Source organism: Triticum aestivum, chromosome 2B (genome assembly GCF_018294505.1).
Source record: "Triticum aestivum cultivar Chinese Spring chromosome 2B, IWGSC CS RefSeq v2.1, whole genome shotgun sequence".
In the NCBI taxonomy this organism is placed as follows: domain Eukaryota; kingdom Viridiplantae; phylum Streptophyta; class Magnoliopsida; order Poales; family Poaceae; genus Triticum; species Triticum aestivum.
Window position 1 is genome coordinate 646463318 of NC_057798.1, and position 22669 is coordinate 646485986.

General features: G+C 47.9%; 1 protein-coding gene across 1 annotated transcript; it reads right to left on the minus strand.

Moving 5' to 3' along the window:
• Positions 1-6974: 6974 nt before the first annotated feature.
• On the minus strand, positions 6975-11951 carry LOC100286848 (ent-copalyl diphosphate synthase). Its single transcript, XM_044464430.1, has 14 exons — positions 11758-11951; positions 11364-11479; positions 10970-11276; positions 10669-10852; positions 10287-10501; positions 10044-10164; positions 9575-9696; positions 9110-9458; positions 8913-9011; positions 8493-8735; positions 8128-8230; positions 7795-8001; positions 7417-7670; positions 6975-7332 (listed from the first exon to the last, which is right to left on the minus strand). Exons 1-13 carry the CDS (start codon positions 11864-11866, stop codon positions 7452-7454), a joined length of 2394 nt encoding a protein of 797 aa, XP_044320365.1. The 5' UTR covers positions 11867-11951; the 3' UTR covers positions 6975-7332; positions 7417-7451.
• Between the last annotated feature and the right edge of the window lie 10718 nt (positions 11952-22669).

Consider the following 22669-nt stretch of genomic DNA (forward strand, 5'->3'; position numbering starts at 1 on the left):
CCTCGTGACCTTGCCAAGCACCCCTCACCTTGTGCACCATTTCCTGCCATGCCGAGCCCTAGTATTTATCTGAGAACCCCAGATGCAACCCCATGTAGCTTTGTCAAAATATTGTGGGATTTTACCTGCAGTACCATGGTTTCTACCCAGCCAACCCAGTACGAGCTATTCAAATCGAGAATCACCCGGTCCACCTCGAGATATTGGGCAGCAGTACACATCCCTCCCGTAGACTCAAACCAAGACCCAACAGAGGTCTCCTTCATGGGGAAATCTATGCCGACCCCGCATATGGCCATAGAAGCTGCTGCGTACGAAGCGCTTGCTCGCCTTCGATTCGCGGTACCCTATGCCAGCGAACGAGGGTATTATTACTTTCCGAGCCGTGCAGCACCCGGGGAAGTAACATCCTTTCCCGGTGGACGAATTGAGAGAGACACAGTGCTGGCCAATCTTGTCCAGTACGTCATCGCTCAAGAACGTTTAACCCAACGTGTGATGGGTTATCTCCAGAGCCTCGCGGATTTAAATCCTCAGATCTCCATCGGCAGATCACTGAGGCCCGACCAGGAGAGACGCATTCATCGACTGGTCAATCCACTTTTCCCGATAGAAGAGGAGTGTGTCCCAATACCAGAGACGTTTTCTAGAGACCCTGTCCAGTTACAGTTTGCATTATAGACGTCGCTGCTATGTTTATTTTTGCAACATTTATTTATAAGTTGTAACTTATGTGTGGTACCCCGAGTTTGCGAGGCGAGTAAATCATTTAGTTTCTATTAATGTGAGTAGTTCTGTTGCGGTTTGACTCTAATATACTATTGTTTTCTCTCGCGAAAAATCCTGGAGTGTGATTTCTTTTCCCTGAGCTACTGCATCATACACCTTCTCACGACATGGATTATTTTATGTGACACAGCACCACGGCAGCAGACTCCCAACCGCTCGAACACATACCCTGTTTGCAAAAACATGTAACCGTGGAGTATTTGTTTTTCAAAACAACTCCTAACAAATCTCGAGGACGAGATTTTTTTAAGAGGGGTAGTGCTGTGACACCCCAAAATTTTTTAACCTTGTTTTATTAATTAAAATTTGGCCAGGAGCTTAAACTTTTGTTTTCTGGATTTTCTTTTGATTTCAGAACCATTCTTCCCTTTTATTTTTATGGAGTTTTTACCTCAAGTGAAAAACTTCCGAATTTTATTGGACTCTCTTATCCTCTCAAATAAAACAATTCTTTTATCAGTAGGATTATTTATATAGTTATTTTTTTCCTGAGCTTTATTTCTCTAATTTGGTTTTTCATAAGTTTAGGGTCCCATTTGCACTGCAACCCTTTTATAAATTCATTCAAAAATCCCACCAAAATTTGGAGATGTCATGTGATGTTTCTAAATCACTTTTATGCAAAAATATATTTCATTCATTGCATATTTTGAGTTCTACACCAAGTTTTCAAATCTGGTCCAGTGGACAGTTTTGCACTACAACCTATTTAAATATTTCTTTAAAACTTCTACCAAAATTTTGGGATGTCAGTGGTAGCATGCCATCCAACTTTATGCAAAAACCTAGTGATGTTGTTTGGAAAAATTGAGTGTATCAACCTCTTTTTCATTCTGGTTCAGCCTTGTGTTTTCTACTGCAACCCTATTTATTTTTGCTCTAATGACTTTGTGCTTCCTCCTGCTTCTAGTCAACCCTGCCAAACCCTTAAGTCCAAGAGGATGGACTCATTGGAGCAATTCTAGTTCCTGCAATCATGCCCTGTTCTTTCTGTCCTAATCTGAAGATTTGCAAAACTTGCACTAGCAAGTTTCTTCTTTTTGCAAACTAACCTCACCACCCTCTTATGAATCCAAAGAGACCCCAATATGGAAGATTTGACCACACCAAGAAATGCCTAGGTGCCTATGGCATTTTGTCAAACACCTTGAGAGCATGGACAGATTGGGCATGAGTTTTGTTAATTGAACCTGACCCCCTGACCAGACCAGCATGTCCCATGGTTTTGCCCTAGCCTACAACTCCACCCTGCTAACCCTCTTGTGGTTTAGAGCCCCATAGCATGCATTAGCATTTTGTCGAGCACGTTCCGTGCGTGCTCTGGGCGCGAGCAGAGCACGCGTTTTGCACATGCCGCGCCCGAGCCGCCGCGTCGCGCCCCTGGTTTTGCCCACACTGCAGAACCGTGCCACACACTCTCCCTTTCACCAGAACACACCAAGCAGCCCCTCGCCACGTCTCCGACAAGCCAGGAGCTAGCCGCCACGGCCGCCCGACAGCCCCTGCTCTGGTCGGCGCCGCCCGAGCCTCTCCCGCTCTCCACCTGCCCCCTGGAACGGCGCAAGCTCATCCACAAGCGTGTTCCCTAGCGCTCGTCGCCGCCACGTTCCCCGGATGCTACAGAAAGACGGTCGCCGGCGAGCTTATCCACGGCCGCCGCGAACAGACTTGGATGTGCTATAAAATGAGGCCCCCGAGCGCGTCCCGTTCCCCAGGTAGCCTCAAATCACCCCCCTCGTTTCGTCATGGTAGCCAATCGACCCGGGGAGGTCTTCTTCCCCATCTCCGGCAACCTCAGCCGCCGCCCCGGTCATTCTGGCACCACCAGGGCCTCCCCCTCTCCACTCTCTTCACCAGGAGCCCCCTCTCCCCCTCGTGAGTCCATCCCCCTACTCAATTTTGATCGGGACTCGCCGCGGGCGAAAACTCACTCTTCCCGACGGCCACCGTCCGCTGCGGAGCTCGCCGCCGGCAGCTCCGTCCACCCCAGAGACCAAAGCGACCACCGAAGTGACCGCCTCGACCCCCTGAGCCCGCGGGTGACCTCTGTTTCTCAAACAGTGCCGCCGTTCGCCGGCGAGCATCGCCGGAGTCCCGCCCCCTCTAGGGCAGAGGAAGAGGAGGGAAGGTGGACTAGTCAAACCTGACCAGTGGGCCAGGCGGGCCCACTGTCAGTGACCACGCACGGTCCATGCTGGATAAGTGGAGGCGTAAAGTCGGAATACGCCTTCAACGTGTATGTATGTTCGAATCGTTTTCTTTTTCTATTTTTTTAAATAACAGATTTTGACCAAAACTTTGACTGTCTATAAATATTTAAATATAACTCCAAATGAATTGATTCTTTTTCCTACCTCTCCCAAATGTTGTCTAGTTTATTTTAAGATTTATTTCAAAAAAATTCAGGCAACTTTTTGGTACTATTTTTGAAACTATATATTGATTCAAAAATCTTTTAAATAGGATTTTTGGAGAGAGGAGAAAGCCTTCAAAAACTTTTGGAGTGCACCTTGCCTTCCCACAACTTGAAGGCAAGCATCCTGAACCCTGGTATAATATTTGTGATGTGTTGGTTAACACGATTATAACACCACCTTATTTTGGAAAACTCGTTATTTTATGTGATGATACGATCCTTTGCATGAATGCATATTAGTGATTTCCTTGCTGGTGGAAATGAATATACATGAGATGGTAATCATCCTCATGTGCCTTGCATGCATGCCAGAAAGGAATCCGGGAAAACCTCTGCCTTGGGTAGGTGTGAGCTTGTCGCCGGTCTCCGTCGGGACGGTTATGTCCGGTATGGCATAGTAAGGTGTAATGAGCGGTGATTCTGTTGGTTGAAATATAATTGTTATACATGTCATACAGGGAAATTATTAACCTCCTGAGTCGACCGTAGATCGAGTCTTGTTCCAGTAACCCCCACACTTGTTTCGTGCTACCACTTGTCCCTGCCACAGGTAGGGTACGGTTCAGTAATTTGTCAACCCCTTTCTAGCACACACCGTACAGAGGGGCCGGGATGAGGGTACCATGGCCATGGATTAAAGCCAGTCATCCGGTCAGGGGGCATGGGTGTTTCAGTTGTAGCCGAGGGGGTAGCTTCCCCAGTTTTGCGAGCGGTATAAATTTTGTGATCCCATGCTAATCGAGGTTGTAGCATCCCCACTTAGAGTTTTGCTTAACGAGTGTCGTGGGTGATTCCAGACACCGGTAAGTTAAGCTGGTGTGTGCAAGTCAGGTGCATTTTCATTTAAAAGACCGTAGACGGAATTAGTCCCGATGGACTAAAGGAATCCGTTACTCGTGGGTAAAGAGTACACCCTCTGCAGAGATTAAACCTATTCGAGTAGCCGTGTCCATGGTTACGGACTACAGTCCGGGTTGGGTCAAGTGTCGGTCTTAGTGTCGGTCTTCGGAGGAGAAACCGTTAAAACAAAACTTGGATCATGACTTGTGCTGATTATGATAATTTTGATTATCATTATGGACTAACCCATTATATTATTTGAATTATTGAGTATCCCTGGGATGGTTCTACCCCCTGAATATTCATTGTGATTATTTGTTTTATAAGCCCTTTATGTGGTGTCACTGAGACGCCCGACTGTGGCATTGCTTGTTATTTATTTACTTTATAAGCCCTTTATGTGGTGTCGCTGAGACGCCCGACTGTGGCATTGCTTGTTATTTATTTACTTTATAAGCCCTTTACGTGGTGTCGCTGAGACGCCCGACTGCGGCATTGCTTGTTATTTATTTACTTATAAGCCCTTTACGCGGTGTCGCACAGACGCCCGACTGCGGCATTTTATTTCCACTCCATTATTGCTCATTCATGTTGCATGTAAATAACTTGTTTGCATGCATAAGAGATTTTATTTATGACCGACGATGTGATCATAGAATATTTCAGTGCATGATTATCATTTATATTATCCCAGTGTTCATAATGTTTGCGAGTAGATTCAAAGTACTCACTGGCTTGTCCCTGGCTATTGTCTTGGCCAGATTTCTTGCACGGAGAGGAGCGACGCGATGACAGCCCCGGAACCTAAGCAGTGGTGGTAGCAGCCTCGCAAAGATAGGAGTTACCTGGTCAGCTGTTCTTGTGGGAAATGGAGTCCCATAGACACTGATGATTCACAAACCGCTTCCGCCATAAACCACTAGAAACCATTTGTTGTACTCACGGGCCAGAATGGTCTTGTACTACATATTTTTTATTTTGCTTGGAAATTCTGTATCAAGTCGGTGTCTCATCAGCTAACAGTAATCCTGGGGCTGGTGAGCATAACGGCCATTTTCTGGAAATTAATACCCGGAAAACCGGTCGTGACACTCGATTTTGGGTCTTGTTCTTTTCGTGTCGGGTTTAGCAGTAGTTGCACGGCAGTTCCGCCCCGATTGGGCGGTAGTACCGCCTATGAGCAGTAGTACCGCTTCGGTCGGGCGGTAGTACCGCTACTGCATTACTGCCGCCGTACTCTGCTCTGCCCTGCCTCTTTTTGACTCGTGTTCTGTTCCTCCAGCGGTAGTACCGCTGTGGTGAGCGGTAGTACCACTTATAAGCGGTACTACCGCCCCAAGGTTCATGTTTTACTGCTCCTTTTTCCTGGTTCTACCGCTCAAGCGGTAGTACCGCTCGTGGAGCGGTAGTACCGCTCGTGTGCGGGCTGAGCACTTAATGGTTGGATTTTCCCCCTCCTATATAAGGGGGTCTTCTTCCCCAATGAACCTTATCCTTTGAGCTCGTGTTCTTCCCCCATTGTTGACCTTCTTCGAGCTTGCTAACTCTCAATCCCTTCATGAATTCTTGCTAGTTTTTGAGGGAAAAGAGAGAGGAGATCTAGATCCACATTTCCACCAATCACTTTCTCCTCTATGTGAGGGGAACCCCTTGGATCTAGATCTTGGAGTTCTTGGTGTTCTCCTTCCTGTTCTTCCTCTCATCTTCCTCCCTAGCATTAGTTGTTTCGGTGGGATTTGAGATAGAAGGACTAGGGCACTCCGTGTGCCCTTGCCATTGCATTTGGTGCATCGGTTTGAGTTCTCCACGTGATACGTGGAAGTTACAAGTTGAGAAGCTTATTACTCTTGGGTGCTTGGTACCCTTGAGCTGGTTACTCTTGGGTGTTTGTACACCCTAGAGCTTGTTCCTCTTGGGTGCCTTGGCGCCCTAGACAGTTGGAGTTGTTCAGAGCTCAATCATTATGGTGTAAAGCTCCGGGAAAGTGTCGGGTCTCCAATTAGGTTGTGGAGATCGCCCCGAGCAATTTGACGGGTACCGGTGACCGCCCCCAAGGGTTGCCAAAGTGTACGGCTTCGGTGACTGCCCCCAAGGGTCGCCATTTGTACGGGTTCGGTGACCGCCCTCAAGGGTCCCTTAGTGGAATCACGGCATCTTGCATTGTGCGAGGGCGTGAGGAGATTACATTGGCCCTAGGGCTTCTTGGGGAGCATTGTGCCTCCACACCGCTCCAAACGGAGATTAGCATCCGAAAGGGTGTGAACTTCGGGATACATCGTCGTCTCCGCGTGCCTCGGTTATCTCTTATCCGAGCCCTTTACTTATGCACTTTACTTTGTGATAGCCATATTGTTCTTTGTCATATATCTTGCTATCGCATAGTTGCTTATCTTGCTTACCATAAGTTGTTGGTGCACATAGGTGAGCCTAGTTGTTTTAGGTTTTGTGCTTGACAAATTAACCGCTAGGTTTATTCCGCATTTGTTCTAGCCTCAACCGTAATTATTTTAAAGCGCCTATTCACCCCCCCTCTAGGCGACATCCATGATCTTTCAAAGGTTCTGAAAGGTTGGGAATGCCAAGAAGCCTCAGAGTTATCCGGCAAAACTCAGGGGAAGGATTTTGAAAATGAGTGCCAGGAAGGAATAACAGCACAAAAATTAATAACCCAATTTTGGGGCTGTTACAGCGCGCTACTGCTAAGTAGCAGTAGCGCCTTATTTTAAACCTCATTGCTGGTAAGATTCTGTGTATAAGGTTTTCCCTAATAGTGCAAGCATGACAGCTTTCGTGCTTCAGTTTATTTTTAACAGAAATTTACCGTGTGTAACTAGAATTTGCCATCCTTGCATGACTGCAATTGCCATCGAAAAATGTCTGGGCCGGAGTGCCAAGCACCTGACGTGTGGCCCTTATCATTTGGATAATATTTTTCGATAAGAGATGCTTTTATTAACTCAAATATAGTATCTAACAGATGTACAACATAATAAGTAACATCATGCCTGTGTATCGTTAAGATGCACACAGCCAAACACAGACAGAGTGACAAGAGAAAATAAAAGCCGTCATATTATTGGGCACCAGTAAAGTCGGAAAGGACCGACACTATGCCTATGTCTAAGGAGGTGGTTGACCGATCCGGAGATTATGTTGCCATCCGTGTTGGAGAAAAACCTCCCTTACTACCCAGTCAACCGCGTGCACCCCATTTTGAACAACCGTTGTGACTCTGTTCGGTGTAGTATGGACCACATACGAAGCCCGTGTATACCACAAAAAATCACCTGCAAAGAAGTAGAGTTTTGGTCATTGAACACCAAATCATTTCTACATAGCCATAACGACTATAATAATGCTGACGCTCCCACCTTTATTAGCAAATCAATTGTACCTTGGAGACAATCTAAATGACATCTTCGAATAAGACCTTGGAGATATGGCAATCAATTGTGTCATGTGGGCAAAGGGTGACGTAGTTGAAGCTCTTCACCACGTGCATAAAAGTCTGCCTGGTCAGTCCGCTGACACCGTTGCAGCTCTGAAGAACATGTTGAGTGAGTTCTCGCATATCCAAATCCACTTGTCGGTCTATATCCTCTATGTTTTCCATTTTTTGTCCACCCTGATCGAATCATTACAAAGTATTGTTGTGGGTTAATTGAGAAATCGATCATGCACATCTCGAACAAATGGTTATATATAAACTCTATAGGAATTAGTTATACTGCACGTATGTAGATACCAACCTGTGAAAGAACCCTAGATGAAAGTTTGCGGCATATGGAAGAGGTGAGCCCCTCGAGCTGGGTATACTCCGAAATGTTCAGTTGCTGTTGGGTCGAGCCATGCCTTCCTGAGCAGACCTCGACTGTGCGAACTAACAGCAACGCTGTACTCCATTCACATGGTCCACTGCTCTCCTTTGCAGTCCATGTCGTGAACCAGTCCTTCCACTGCATATGCCATAATCAAATTAAGTTTTTTTTCTTATTTATACACTCCTTGACAGTTTTTTTAACATTGAACATATATGTTTGGCAAACAGTAACATGATAGATATCAAATGAATTTGAGCTCACAGCTTCGCGAAGAGTGTCGGCGGCATTGTCAAATTTGCTGAGGTCCATGATCAGCTCATTAACAACATGTGGTATGCTATTTTCTACTGAATCCATTGCCCCCCTGCATGCACACGCACATGTTATCATTATTGTAGATAGATAATGGGCCGGAAGAGTATTATTACTCTTCCATGCACGTTATGATGATACGTAAATTTTATGATAAAACAAATAGAAGCTAGCTATTGGCAGTAGTTTTACTAGTATGATTATTTTCAGTTCTTTGTAGAGGAAAATCGTTTTTTTTTTTTGCTTTGGAAAATGAGACAAAATTAAAGAAGTGTCCTACAAAAAAGGGAACAAAGAAATGAGCTGCATCAAACCTTGCTAGATTGTGGCTGTGGCCGGGAGTGAGGATAGCACTGAGCCGTTCCCTCAACTCGGGAGCGCAACCGTTGCGTTGGAAGTAGGAGGAGACAGCCTCAGCGAGCATCGCCGTGCGAGCCCATGCCAGGCGCTCTGCTGCTCGGGTCGGCTCAAAGATGTTTGCTGCCGCTAAGAAGTAAGCTCTGAGTGCGCTATTTGCGGACACACCATACATTTCCAGATTATTCCTCTCATACCACCTGCTTACACATATGTATTGTATGCATCTTGGTGTTAGAATCTATCAATATGATATGTACTACTCCATCCGTCCCATAATATAAGAGCATTTTTAACACTAATGTAGTGTCAAAAATGCTTTTATATTATGGGCAAAGGAACTAGTTTCCAATATATTGCAAATTTGACAGACTCACCTTTTCAGGCCATGCCACTCAAGTCGGCACATTCTCTGGAAGTTGGTGAAATCAGCTTTCGCCGCCTCTAGGTACAGGTCATTGTTGACGAGAGGCATTCTGAAAGGTTGGCCGTGTTAGCGATAAAGACAGATAGTGTGTCACTCAAATTACAATCGTAATAGCCCCTCAACACGAAAATAGGTTACTATAATTACCTATAGAGGACCTTCCCAATCCACACGTCATCGCCGCCCCCATATTGCTCCAGATAGAACCTTGTTTCGACTCGTGGCAAGCTTGCTTTCCAGGGGAAGTCCAGTGCGTATTCTACCTCGCCTGGCAAATCCTTGGGGATGACCCACTTGTCGTTGAGTTTGTTGGAGGCTCGCCTCTCTTGGAGGAATGCGCGGCCAAACTGCTCGGCCCGCCGAAGGACGTCGTCCTTCTCGCCGGGAAAAGCGACCTGGGTGGCGCGGTATGTGTTGTAAATGGCCGTGACAGATTGGCTCGACTGCCTAGGGAAGCAGAAGAATTCGCCGTCCTTTTCAAATTTCTTCAGTGCGCCTGCGTAGATATATACATGAACACGATCAAACCAGAGAGCAAGTATATGAATCACATGTACGAATATATGCGTGTGTCTTCTGTAAGACTTATGTTAGCAAAGGCTACAAATTTACATGGATTGACGTGGTAGCCGTTTAAACGGAGGAGACGGAAACCCATCGCGGTATCATCGATATCCGCTGCTGAGCACGACCCTGCGTGGCTCAGTCCATCGTCTTCAACCTGAGTCCAATGCCTGTTTAAAGTATATAAGGTTGTCCGTATAAGTTAACCATAGTTTCGCTTTCGTACGAAGAAAAGATACGCATGCTTTTCACTTATTCTAGAAACGGAAGCTTCACAAATAGAGTGATGAAACTCTTTAACTTAATTAAGAAATTCAATAACACTCTGAAAAAAGTCAAATTTTACACAAAACCGAAATTCATAGCACAGATCTCAAAGCAACCGTAAACAGTAGATGCATCATGCACAGTGCACGATCCCATGCACGGTAGAGAAAGCACTCTGGTCAAACATGCGGCAAATTATATAGAGATGCTAGGGTTAAGATTATGGAAATAGCTAGTTATTATGCGTTACCTGTAAGTAAAATCTAAGCACTCCTTGATTTCACTTGTGAAGTGCCTCGATATGCCCAGACGCGTCAACCGATCAACGGCCCATAAACGCTCGTACAAATCCACAGGATAGACACAGGGCGCTGAAATGTAGGGAAGGAGAATAAACAAGAACTTATTTAAACGTTGGTATATATATTCAAAATACAGTCTCTTTTCGAGCATTTGTAAATTCAATGTCGTGTCGCATTATACTGCAGCTTACCTCCCCCATCAAACTTTTTGACGATTTCATCTATGTATTTGAGGCATTTTAGGTCGCCTGTTTCCTTCAAAGCACGAGCTGTTGCTGCAGGTGATGTTCTGAAGGAACCATCTGAACACTTCAACTTAAGCAGCCTTTGCCAGTCCAAGTCCACCATTCCCTCGACACTGTGAAGTAGAGTCGTTGGTATACTGTGCAGTATATCCAAAGGAATCCTACAGTTTGAGATCAGCTGATTAATTAATTAAGTTTAGCAAATTGGATGCATAAAGAATGAGGATTGCGTAGATAGTATTTGCGCCCCCATTGCAACGCATACACAGTTATCTAGCAGTAGTAAATAATATATGTAAAAGGTATAGAACCACGTGGTTATGCGTACTTGCTGAGCTTTTGGTTTCTCTGGGAATATATTGCGTCCAAGGCAGGGTGATCATAAGGAATGTCAAGACCCAGGTCCCTGGCCATGCATAGGAGCGAGGGGAAGCTAATCTCGAAGCCTATTAGCGTCCAGTCTTCTTCTTGTTCGGCCAACCTCCACATATTTTCTCTGATAAACTTCAAGCCTACAATAAACACGATCCAGTCTACGTAAGAGACTTAGAAGACGTGGGTAAATCTAAAGCAGCGGTGCAGAAGATTTCATCCTAGCCCAACAACAATGAAGCAAGGTACGTACGTACCTTTCTCGCACTTGTCAACGTGAAGGTTCCATGACGTCAAGGCCACAACACATGCTAGGGTGTTCATAATCCGGTCTTGGATCAGGAAAAACGAGCTCTCACCCCACGAACCATCGGGCAGCTGGTTTTGAACGATCCAGTCAATGCTGGAGGGGAACTGAGGTCCATCACCTCCATCTAGATCCCCGACAAGGGCGACGAAGGCGGTGTCGTAGGGCGAAACGGTTATCTCGCCTCCACCCATGGAGCTCATCCCTGCTCTGATGGTGTCGATCATGAGTGCAAGCTCGCTTGGGTCATGGTGAGCCTTGATCGAGTTGTAATATGTTTGTTAGTTTAATTATAAGCGCAAATCATCGTGCTGTCAAAGTGAATTGCATGCATGTATACGTACCATGTGTCGACTTCCACCTTGTACGTCCACTGGTGCTAGTTGTGGGTCTATCTTTTGGTTTCTTGGACGATCTTGCGCCTGTGCTGGGCCCGAGGTTTGCACATTCACCACGCCCCCTGGAAAGCAAAGGAGGAAGTCAAAGTAGGGAAAAGCGGGTGTATAAAAATCGTACAAGATTAAATACAGACGTATGCCTTGATATTTCCTCAAAAAAAAAAACCTATGCCTTGATATGAAAACCACTGCTATACTAAAAGGAACAGTTGATTGTCTCAAAAGGAAGAACGGTTTTTTTTTTTTTGCGAGGGAAAAGGAAGAACAGTTAATCTATAGTATTGTTCATCAAGTGAATAATTGACTTCACGTAAGGTGATAAGGTCGTCTATGTAATTACCACGTCGTCGGTGTCGAGCTTGTAGCATCAGGAGACTTTGTTGTCTCCATGGCACGTTTGCCTGTCGGACATAGGATGCGGTGCAGAGGTTACCGTTAAACACCTGCATCTTCGCTCGTCCTCACGCAGCAAATCTCTCCCTATTACTTCTGTGTTTCTCGCTCTCTATCTATCTCTCTCCCTCTCACCCGTCGATCTGTAGTATTTATACCGGAACCCGCGGGACGCGCATCATTTAAGTAAGTCGTAGGCATGCGTGGAGCAGAGTTGCAAGTGACTTCCACGAAGCAACTCCCACGTTCTCAGAAAACTCCACGGCAGCCCCAGAAATCTCTTGTCTGTATTTTCATGCTGCAGTAGATGGTTAAACCTTACAGTTCAGCAACATAAACCAATCTAGACAATGGCTACTCTTCGCAGCAAGCCAATTCCCAAACGGAAAACACAACAAAGAGGTTTTCCTAAGCTAATATGCCCATTTCAGTTTACGCTTATTTTAGAGCCCATGAGTTATGCCACCTCATCCCATTTAGCTTTACAAACTAATTGCATCATGCGTCTTCTATACACACTTTCCTTATCCCGCACTAGTGAGTGTTTATTCCTAAGAGCATGTATGATGTGATAATATGCAATTTCCAGTATATTATTATTCAAATATTCCAGTTCTTACAATCAAGTCTCATTGTAACATATTGCAACCAAATCTCATCACAACGCTTCAGGTATCATCTGGTTGTACTAATAGAGTAACTATCATTGAATAATGGTTAATCTATTAGAACTTTTTAGATGATATATTCGTGCTCCAAATTACATATTTGTGGTTGTGATTTATACCACAAAAGTTACATATTAATAGTCTTATTCTTGGTCAAAATATTTATTCTAATGAAACCTAATATGCAATGTATTTTGATATGCAGGAGATACCTCCAAAACTTCACCTCACATGGTTCCCTTGAGAAGGTTCTGAAATTCAAGAATCGAATTTCGATTCTAGAAACATATAATAGTGTTTGGATGCCACAATAATTCGAATTACAAATTCCACATCCAATTTCACCAATTTATAATGTGACCAAACCAATTATTTACTATTATTAAAGAACTGCTAGAATATGTATATATGCACACATGGACTCGCCAAAATGAACAAAATTGCTCCTCTATGTACCGAGTCATCTCTGAACTGTAAGATAGTTTGGGAAAAATTAAAGGCGTGATTGAGGGGTTGAAGCTTTAAATGCCAAAATTTTACAAAAGGTATATGCATGTACATACGTCGGGCCCACTTGCATCAATTTATCTGCCAATAGGCTCAAAGTTGCTTACACGAGGGCAATGCTTACCAAATTTCAAAGGATTCGGCGCAAATTTCATAATGTCAATGCAGGACTAAAAATCTTGATCCTGGTTTTATGAAATCCATATGTATATATATAGGTGTGCAGGATCCACTTGCACGAACTGCTCTCAACGAATAAGATGCAAGTTGTCACCCCACCCGTGGACATTGCCCATAAAATTTCAAACAATTTCTAAAATATTTCCTCTGTGAAACATGATGTTAATTAAAATTTTATAAATGCACAAATCTTACGAAAGTACTTACTAGAGATAAAAGTGCTAGTGCTAGTGAATAAGTTTGCCTTTCCGTTTTCGCTATTTGTAGCCCTAGTAGAGATAAAAAATGCTTTATGTTCTTTCGCCAAAAGAAAAATGTGATTTATGTTCTCTCAAAGAGCACAGCCCACACGGTTGATGATATTTTATCGGTCCATGCACTTTGGTGCTCGTGACCTCCCGAAAGAGCCTAATTGATCGATAGTGGCTGGGGCGTCGGAAAATCCCGAGGCAGTTCGTGTCCAATCACGTCAGCTGCAGCGCTCTCCTTTTTTCTTGCCCTTTCTCCGGATCCGAATTCCGAACCCAACAAAATAAGAAAACCTTGCTGCGTCAAACTACTCCTTCCTGTTCAAAGCAAAATATCTGATGCATGCGTATTTTCTCTTTGTCTAACAACGTGCGACGACGATCGATACAAAGAAATCATCGGCTTGGAGTGGCGGCGACCCGTGCTCTCGTCTGGCTTTAACAATATGAGACGATGAGAATTTCCATGGGACAAATGCATGCAGCCGACGCTATCGTAGTTGATCTTGCCCACGCTCCGTTCAATGGCTGGCTCAACCACTCTTAGACCTTTCAAGGTCCACACACAGAACACGATTATAGAGCGGGAGAACACCATGCTTGACACTGGAAGCACCCAAAACGAACTAGACAAGCAAACAAGACTTCCATGGCCAACAACGACCCGTGCGAAACCCTATCTGTAGTACCCGTACTTCAAAAAATCTAAAAGTATTCCTTAGTCATTTGTTTCCTAGGAATAAAATTCCAGGTCAACACACTTAACGTAAAAGGTTTGGACTGTAGAGCGGATAGCATAATTCCAGGTCAACACATGCATCGATCCGCGGAATCACGTGCTTATTCTCCTTAAGTACCTTGCTGGGAACACTATTCTAGGTCAACACATGCATTGACCCGCGGAATCATGTGCTCAACACACTGACCCGCAGCATCACGTGTTTGAATGAGACGACATATCGCTCACCTTTTAGCTCCTAACGGATTGGTAGACGAATAGTACCACATAGCCGGAGAACACCATGCATACTCCTGTGATCAATCCAGCTTGAGACTGGAACCACACAAAACGGTCAAGACAAGGGAACACCATCTTGTATCTTTCGATGTCAGACGTAGCTGCCAGAAGCCAAATAAGAAAAGGAATACATAAACACTCAAAAATCTGACGTCAAATTTTTAGGCATAGCAAATCTTACGTTTTTCATCGCAATTTATATTGGCTCGATAATGGTAAAGTTAGTTTGCAAGCACGGCAATTCTGAGAAAAAAAAAGCTGAGGCGGATTCATCACACTCGTGAACTAAACTTGCCATCCTCTAACTGTTTTCAGTTGAGAAGGTTGCAGGGGACTCATAGTGGGTGATGGCTCTCCTCTCCCCTTCCCCCTCCTCCCTCCCCGACCCTCCTCCCCTCCCCTCCTATCTCCCTCCTCCGGCTCTCTCCTCTGCCATGGTCGGCGCTGCCGTCGGCTCCCCTCCCCCATCGAGTGTAGGGCTCCCCTAGCCGCTGTGGCCCCGCCCCCCTCCCCCCGGGCCAACCGCTTCTGGGCTCGGGCGGGCGACGCTTCAGACTCAGACTCTGACCTCCCTGCTCCGCTACCGGCCTCTGCCGTTGCGAGGATGCCTGTCCCATCTACTCCCGTCGTCGTCGCTTCACTCTGGGCGGTCGTGGGGTGCCCTGGAGGTCCTCGTTGCCATCCGGGGTGCCGGATCCGGGCTGGGCCGCGGTGGTGCCCCGCCGTGCTTGTCGTTTTGATAAGTTTGCGCACCGCTCCATCGATGCTGGTATCCTCGGCCCCGGTTCCTCTCCTAATTCCACTCCCTCTCCCCAGTCCGTGCTAGCCTCGTTGTTCGTTACCTCACCGGCGCTGGATTTGGTGATCCACGATGTTCGGGTGGCGGTGGCGGAGGGGCAGGACATCTCATCTCCTCTGACCTTAGGTGGAATGGAGGCTGGGCCTGGGCCGCGGGCTTCGTTGTGTGGACCCGGTCCTGCGGCTCGGCTGGCTATATGCCCATCTGGGCCAGCTTGGTCTGACATGTCTTTGCCCCCTCTCGTGGGCCATGATAGCCCTGTTTGCTCCCGTCCCCCGCTCGCTGGGCCTGGCCCATCTTGTCCCCCAAGCCTTGGCCTACTCTGGGTTCTTAAGAGGCATCCAGACCCCTGGCTAGGGTTACCTGCCTATCATCACGATCTCCGCAGATCTAGGCTCCCTCCCCGCACTCTTTCCCTCCTTCCTCCACCTCTCCCTCTTTCCCGTTTGTTCGCCGCCGTCGTGGCTATGGACCAGTCACGCGGCTCGTTGAGCGACCGCAACTCCAATGGGAAGAGGCCTTTCAGGTCGCCAAGGGCGGGCAACTATGATCCGGTGGCCTACGAGGGCCAAGCTTCAGGATGCTCAGGCGGCATGCGAGCGCGACAGGGTGGGCATTTCTCGTGTGTCTGATGGGTGGGCGCGTCGACCGGCCTGGCAGGTGTCGAGGCATACGTGGATCCCTGGGAGGCGGCGGCGTATGCCGCTGGGGCCACTGGATCCAGGATGGAGTGGTCCTCTCATCCGCTCATGGCGCCCAAAACTGGGGCGATCGGTCCCTGTGTTGGATCGGCCCCGGGTGATGCTCGTCCCATCTAGCGCTTCTCTTCCTACTCTAACTTCCCCAACAAATAGCGCAACTTCGGGTCGGCGGGCTGCGCTGACGATATTCTCCCTCATCCTCCTCCCACGGGTGTGCCTTCTAGCTTTCCACCCCCCGTCGCGTCTAGTACTGCTTCCCCGTCTGGATCCATGTCGTGCTTTGCTTGCCATAGGCCTGGTCACTTCCATTCCCACTGTAAGTTTCCTCCGTTCCTTTATTTTTTGCTAGGATGGCCACCTCACGATCGAGTGTATCGACCGTTTCCCGCCTTCTATGCTCAAGCACTTTGGGCTTGGCCTGCTTGGCTGCGAGTTCCCCACACTAGTGGGCAACCTTGACATAGTTTCCCCTATCCCCACCATCCAGAACGCGGCGGTCATCACCGTGCTATCCAAAGACTACTCCTTGCTGATGCTGTCCGACAAACTCAATGCATGGGGCGAGGATGGCTGGGATTGGCAGATCCAGCAGTTGTCCCCATACTCCTTTGGTGTCATCTTTCCCTCCAAGGACAATCTCAAGATGATTGCTTCATGTACTAGTTTCACTCCCCCGCAACTAGTTGGTGCTCTCGGTTAGGGATGCAGAGGAGGCTGGGAGGCTGGGAGGATCCAGCAGTTGTCCCCATACTCCTGCAACTCTTGCTGATACTTGGGTTCTCCTTGATGATGTCCTGCCTGTGATGCGCAGTTCTGCTGCCCTCCTGGCCTTTGGGGAGCTGATTGGCATGCTCGTCTCTCTTGATGCTACATATCTTTCGTGCCCGGGCTCGGTCCGCATGCTCATAAAATGCACTAATCCTACCTGAGTCCGTGGTCATGTTCAGATGTTCCCTGGCTCATCTGCTTAACTGCATTTTTGTTCGCCTTGAAGGGTCTCCCCCGTTCTCTATTGACGTCCCTCCTCCTCCTCCCCTCTCCTACTCTATCTAGTGATGGCGATGTGGGAGGCGCTCAGCCCACATCTTCAAGATCTCTTCAAGGAGCGGCCTCCCCGCGGTAATGGGGGTGCCACCACAGCCATGGTGGGTTGCCCCGCTTCGGATGCTGCTACTACTGTTGGGGCTCCTGCAGCTGTTGCGGGTTATGCAGGCTTCCTCCGCCCGTTCTCTGTCGTCTGCTCCAACCTACCGACCAGGTCTGGATCCCCGTATCTTTTAGGCATGGATGATGACTTGATCCCTCCTACCGTGGCACCGGCTCCCTCTTCCGTGGTTCTGCGCTCCAAGTCAGTGGTTCGGAAGTTTTATGCTAGGAGCCATGGCTCCGGGACGACTAAACATTCCACCATTGGCCTCTGTCGCTGGCTTGATGGGGACCTCGGCAAGGTGGAGATGCCCAAGGTTGCTACGGCGTCGCCCAATGCTGTTGTGGCTTCTCCCTCCTCGAGGCGCACCATCCTTGCGCGCACCCCTGTTTCCACTGCTCGCAAGAGCCAATGTTGGGGATATAACTACGAAGTGTAAACCGCCTAGGAGGGGCCGGTTCACCCTCAACTATATTGAAGCTCATGGAGACCCAGAAGATGGCGCTTTACTAAAGAAGCTTAGAGGCCTGGAGCCCAAGGGAGGATTAGGGCCCGTAGTGGTAAATCGTCATGGTTATGTAACTTGTATTGTAAGTTAGGAAAGGAGAGACCGAGCCGGACACTTGTATGAGCCGGCCTCGGGACTCTGTAAACCGGCTGGGCGTCAACTTGTGTATATATAGGGACGACCCGGCGGTGGTTCAGGGACAAGAAGCAACAACTCGAGAGCCAGACATAGCGTGTTTGCTCCCTGGCAATCGAAACCCCAATAATCCCATAACAACTAGACGTAGGCTTCTACCTTCATCGAAGGGGACGAACTAGTATAAAAACCCTCGTGTCCTTTGTCCGGTTTAACCCCTTCAAGCTAACCCGTCGCGATGGCTCCACGACTAAGTCCTTTCACAAGGACATCTGACGTGATAATTCCACGATAGTTGGCGCCCACTGTGGGGCTATCGCACGATGGTTTTGAGTTCTTGAAGGGCAGTTTTGAAGGACTCAAAGGGTACACGGTTGGCCGGATGACCAAGAGTCGTCGCAGCAAACTCTACATCGACGACGCAGGCTGGGGCCCCGACGCCGGCTCAATTGAGTACGGGTACCGGGTCCCCTTCAGAGGAATTCACGTCTTCATCGGCACGATCGACGAACCGGGCCCTGAGCCGGACATCTGCACCGACCTCGTCGAGATGGCTCAGCGTGCAAGCCCCGCCCGGATTCAGCCTGCCATGAAGCGTGCGTTCGTAGGATGTGTCCATGGGATCGGATCTGAACCGTTGTCCGAAGGTGAGACGGTCGCTTATTTTGACGGCGAATCATCCACTGGTGAAACCGAGTCCCTGTACCAAGTTCATGACGGTGTGTTCGAAGGGTATTCCGATGGCACTAGTATTCCGGAATTTCTTGAACCGCCAAACCGAGTCGCAATCTTCATGGCCGGTACACAGCCAACCTTGCAAAATTCTACTGCGGCGGCATTGGGTTCCGGACCAGCAGCTGGGGCAGGAGGACCCGCGCGCCGGCCGGCTCAAGTTCTGTCCGGTTTGTTGGACGCTTGGACTACGTTATTGGTCACAACAGTTACCCCAGAGACTCAAGATCGGCATAACGCAGAAGTCACTAAGCTACGGGATCAGATAACGCAGGCTAAGAAGGACTTGGCGGCTGAGGAGACCAGGATGGCTGAGGAACGGGTCGCTTTAGATTCCCAGGCGCAGAGGATTCAAGCCGAGAATTATCGACTTTTGCTGGATCAGAACACCTCGAATGAAGTATTGGGAGGAGACATCAATCTCGTTTGCCGGCGGATTACAATGCGATGAACCTCTTCAGTACGCCAGGGGCAGGAACCAGCAACCCGGCAGCGGTAAACCGAACTGTCGTGCCAAGGACCGGAGCGCCGGATCAACCTCAGGTGATGGGTCCACCCCGGCAAACAGACAACCCGTCGCGGTACACAACACCCCCGTCGGGTCACTTCTCTAACCCTTTGGATAACATGATAGCAGCGGCATCCCGGCTGGCAGCTATTCTGATGGAGGGTGAATCGCCAGCGGCGGTTGAGACACGGCGGGCCAGGGATCTTCTTCATACTGCTATGGTACAGCAGCAGGCTTACTCATATAGCCGAGACAGGATTCACACGACCCCCCATCCAAGCAAAAGCTATAGCAGGCACATAAATGAACCAGAGGTGTCCATCAGTGCACAGCGCCATAATGTCCCTCAAGGACCCAATCCGGCATGCGGTGAAGTGAATGCTCAGGACGTGGTGGATAATGGCAGAGCACGAAGGGAGGACGCTTTAACAGCACAATATGCGAGTCGCTATCAACCCGCCCCGGTTCAGCCAGCAGCGTCAGTAGACCGAGGCACCGGGCTTGCCTTCAGTTCCTGGGGAGTGTCGTGTCTCATTCCGGCTCTCCGTAATGTGCGACTGCCCAAGGATTTCAAGGGTCCACGTAAGGTGCCTAATTATACCGCCGATCAACCACCTGAGGCGTGGGTGGAAAGTTATGAGATGGCAATGGAGATGCTGGATGTGGATGAAGCGGCCTATGCAAAGTACTTATCGATGATGTTGGAAGGAACAGCCCGTACTTGGTTGAAAAACCTGCCAGCCAACTCCATAGAGTCATGGGACCAATTGAAGGCCCGGTTTATAGCAAATTTCAAAGATACATGCAAACAGCCTATGTCCATTGTGGATCTGGATGCTTGTGTTCACGGAGAAAATGAGTCAACAACTCATTGGGTGCGCCGGGTTTCAGAAGTCTTTCACTCGTCGGACCGCATTAATGCTGGCCAAGCAATCATAACATTGGAGCATAATTGCCGGTTTAAGTCACTGAAGATGAAGTTGGGACGGCTCAAGCGCCACTGCAATGATATGGGAACACTTATGGCAGCCTTGGTTAAATATGCCGATTCTGATAGTACCAAGGATCCCGATTTTGATGAGGAGAAACCGGAGAAGGGAAAAAAGAACGGCGGTGCAAAGGGACAGCAGCACAACCAAGGGAACCATGGGAATAACGGTAAGCGCAAAGCAGATAGTTCAGATTTTGTGGCTAACACTAATATGCAGCATCGTAAGGGTAAACCACCCCAGCGCGGTGGCGGTATGAATCTGGAGCGTCTGTTAAACCAGCCCTGCCAAGGAGTTTCCAGCAACACATCTCTGGAAGGATTGTTTCATTATGAAGGAGTTCAAAAACTCTGATCTCTTCCGGTATGATCAGGGTCCATCGGGCGGTTCAGGTCCAGGTTTTCATGGTGGCGGCGGTTCAAACTCCGGATTTCAGAATAATCAGGGCAACCAGAACAATCAAGGTGGTCATAACCAACAGAACAATTAGGGGAATCAGCAGCAATCAGGTTTTCAAAGTCACCCAAAGTAGTTGAATGGCGGGCAGTATCATGTGTTCACCACTAGTTTGTGTAAGCGCGATCAGAAGCTTCACAAGAGGGCAGTTAATGCTGTTGAACCGGCAGTGCCACGTTACTTGTGGTTGTCCGAGCAGCCCATTGTGTGGAGCAGAGAGGATCATCCACCCCGGGTTGATAATCAGGGTCACCTGGCTTTAGTGGTGGCACCTCAGGTGGGAGGCTATAAATTCACCAAGGTAGTTATGAATGGAAGGAGCAACATCAACATCCTGTACTATGAAACCTTTCATCGCATGGGGTTGACAGACAAGAGTCTTAAACCATCAAACACTATTTTTCATGGTGTAGTACCAGGTAAATCGGCATATCCTGTTGGCAAGATAGCTTTGGAGGTTGTGTTTGGTGATGAGCACGACTCCTGGTCTGAAACATTGACCTTTGAAGTGGTGAAAATCCAGAGCCCATATCACGCACTATTTGGACGGTCGGCTTATGCAAAGTTCATGGCGAGGCCCTGTTATATTTATTTGCAGCTCAAGATGTCGGGTCATAAGGGGACCATCACGGTCCATGGAAGCCGTAAGATTGCTTTGGATTGCGAGGAAGGTGATGCGGCCTATGCTGAATCGGTTTGTGCTACAGAGGAGTTGAAGTTCCATAAGGACAATGTTGATCCGGCAGACATGACCCCTCTGAAGAAGCCCACCACTGAGCATGACCCGACCCTGAAGTTCAAACCGGCTGATGAGACTAAACTTGTTGACTTTGTTCCTGGCGATTCATCCAAACAGTTTAGCATCAGCACCAATCTGGATCCGAAATAGGAAAGCGCGCTCATTGAGTTCATCCATGAGAACCGGGACATTTTTGCATGGAATACTTCTGACATGCCAGGTGTACCGAGGGAACTCGCTGAGCACACTCTCAATATTGATCCCATGTTTAAACCGGTCAAGCAGTTTCTTCGCCGCTTTAACGAGGAAAGATGCAAGGCCATTGGTGAGGAGGTTGCCCGGCTGTTGGCTGTTGGCTTTATCATCGAAGTGTTTCACCCTGAGTGGTTGGCTAATCCGGTGCTGGTTCGTAAGAAAAATGGCACTTGGCGCATGTGTATGGACTACACAGATTTGAATAAAGCTTGTCCGGCAGGTCCTTTTGCTCTCCCGCGTATTGATCAGATCATTGATGCAACGGCGGGTTGTGAGCGTTTGAGTTTCTTGGATGCTTATTCAGATTATCATCAGATCAAAATGGCAGTTAAGGACCAGGAGAAGACCACCTTCATCACTCCCTTTGGAGCCTTCTGCTATGTTTCTATGCCCTTTGGGCTCAAGAGTGCCCAGGCAACTTATCAGCGTTGTGTGCAGAATTGTCTTCACACTTAGATTGGGTGCAATGTTCATGCCTATGTGGATGACACTGTAGTAAAATCCTGGAAGAAGGAGACATTGATAGATGATCTCATGGAAACCTTTGACAATCTTCGGGTTTATAAGATGATGCTTAATCCGGACAAGTGTGTTTTGGGTGTTCCAGCAGGCAAACTCTTAGGTTTTCTGGTGTCCAACAGAGGCATTGAAGCTAATCCAGAAAAGATCAAAGCGATTACATCGTTGGCTAAACCGGCCTGTATTAATGATGTTCAGTGTCTGGCAGGTCAAATTGCAGCCCTAAGCTGGCTTATTAGCCGCTTGGGAGAGAAGGCAATCCCTCTATATCAGATGTTGAAGAAAACATACACTTTTGTCTGGAGTGATGCGGTTGATGCGGTGTTTGAAGACTTGAAGCGGCAATTGGCTGAACCGCCGGTCCTTGTTGGTCCGGTTGACAAGGAACCCTTGTTATTGTACGTGGCTGCTAATGCCCGTGCTGTCAGTGTGGCAATTGTGGTTGAGCGCAATGAGGCTGGGAAGGAATATCCGGTTCAACGGCCCGTTTACTATATTAGTGAGGTGCTTATCGAGTCAAAGCAACGCTATCCGCATTGGCAGAAGCTGGTATATGGGGTTTTTATGGCAAGTCAAAAGCTCAAGCAATACTTTCTAGGCCATCCCATCACAGTGGTCAGTTCTGCTCCCTTGGGCGAGATAATTCGGAACCGGGAAGCAACTGGTCGGGTTACAAAGTGGGAAATTGAGCTTGGTCCACATGGGTTGAAGTATATGCCTCGAACGGCCATCAAATCTCAGGCGCTTGTT

What these genes read in the sequence shown, in the direction of transcription:
- LOC100286848 (XM_044464430.1), bottom strand. Translation starts at nt 11,866, where the DNA reads ATGCAGGTGTTTAACGGTAACCTCTGCACCGCATCCTATGTCCGACAG. An exon ending in AGCTCGACACCGACGACGTG is followed by an intron (nt 11,480 to 11,757) that starts GTAATTACATAG and finishes TTTGCTTTCCAG; the next exon opens with GGGGCGTGGTGAATGTGCAA. An exon ending in CAAAAAGTTTGATGGGGGAG is followed by an intron (nt 10,165 to 10,286) that starts GTAAGCTGCAGT and finishes CCTACATTTCAG; the next exon opens with CGCCCTGTGTCTATCCTGTG.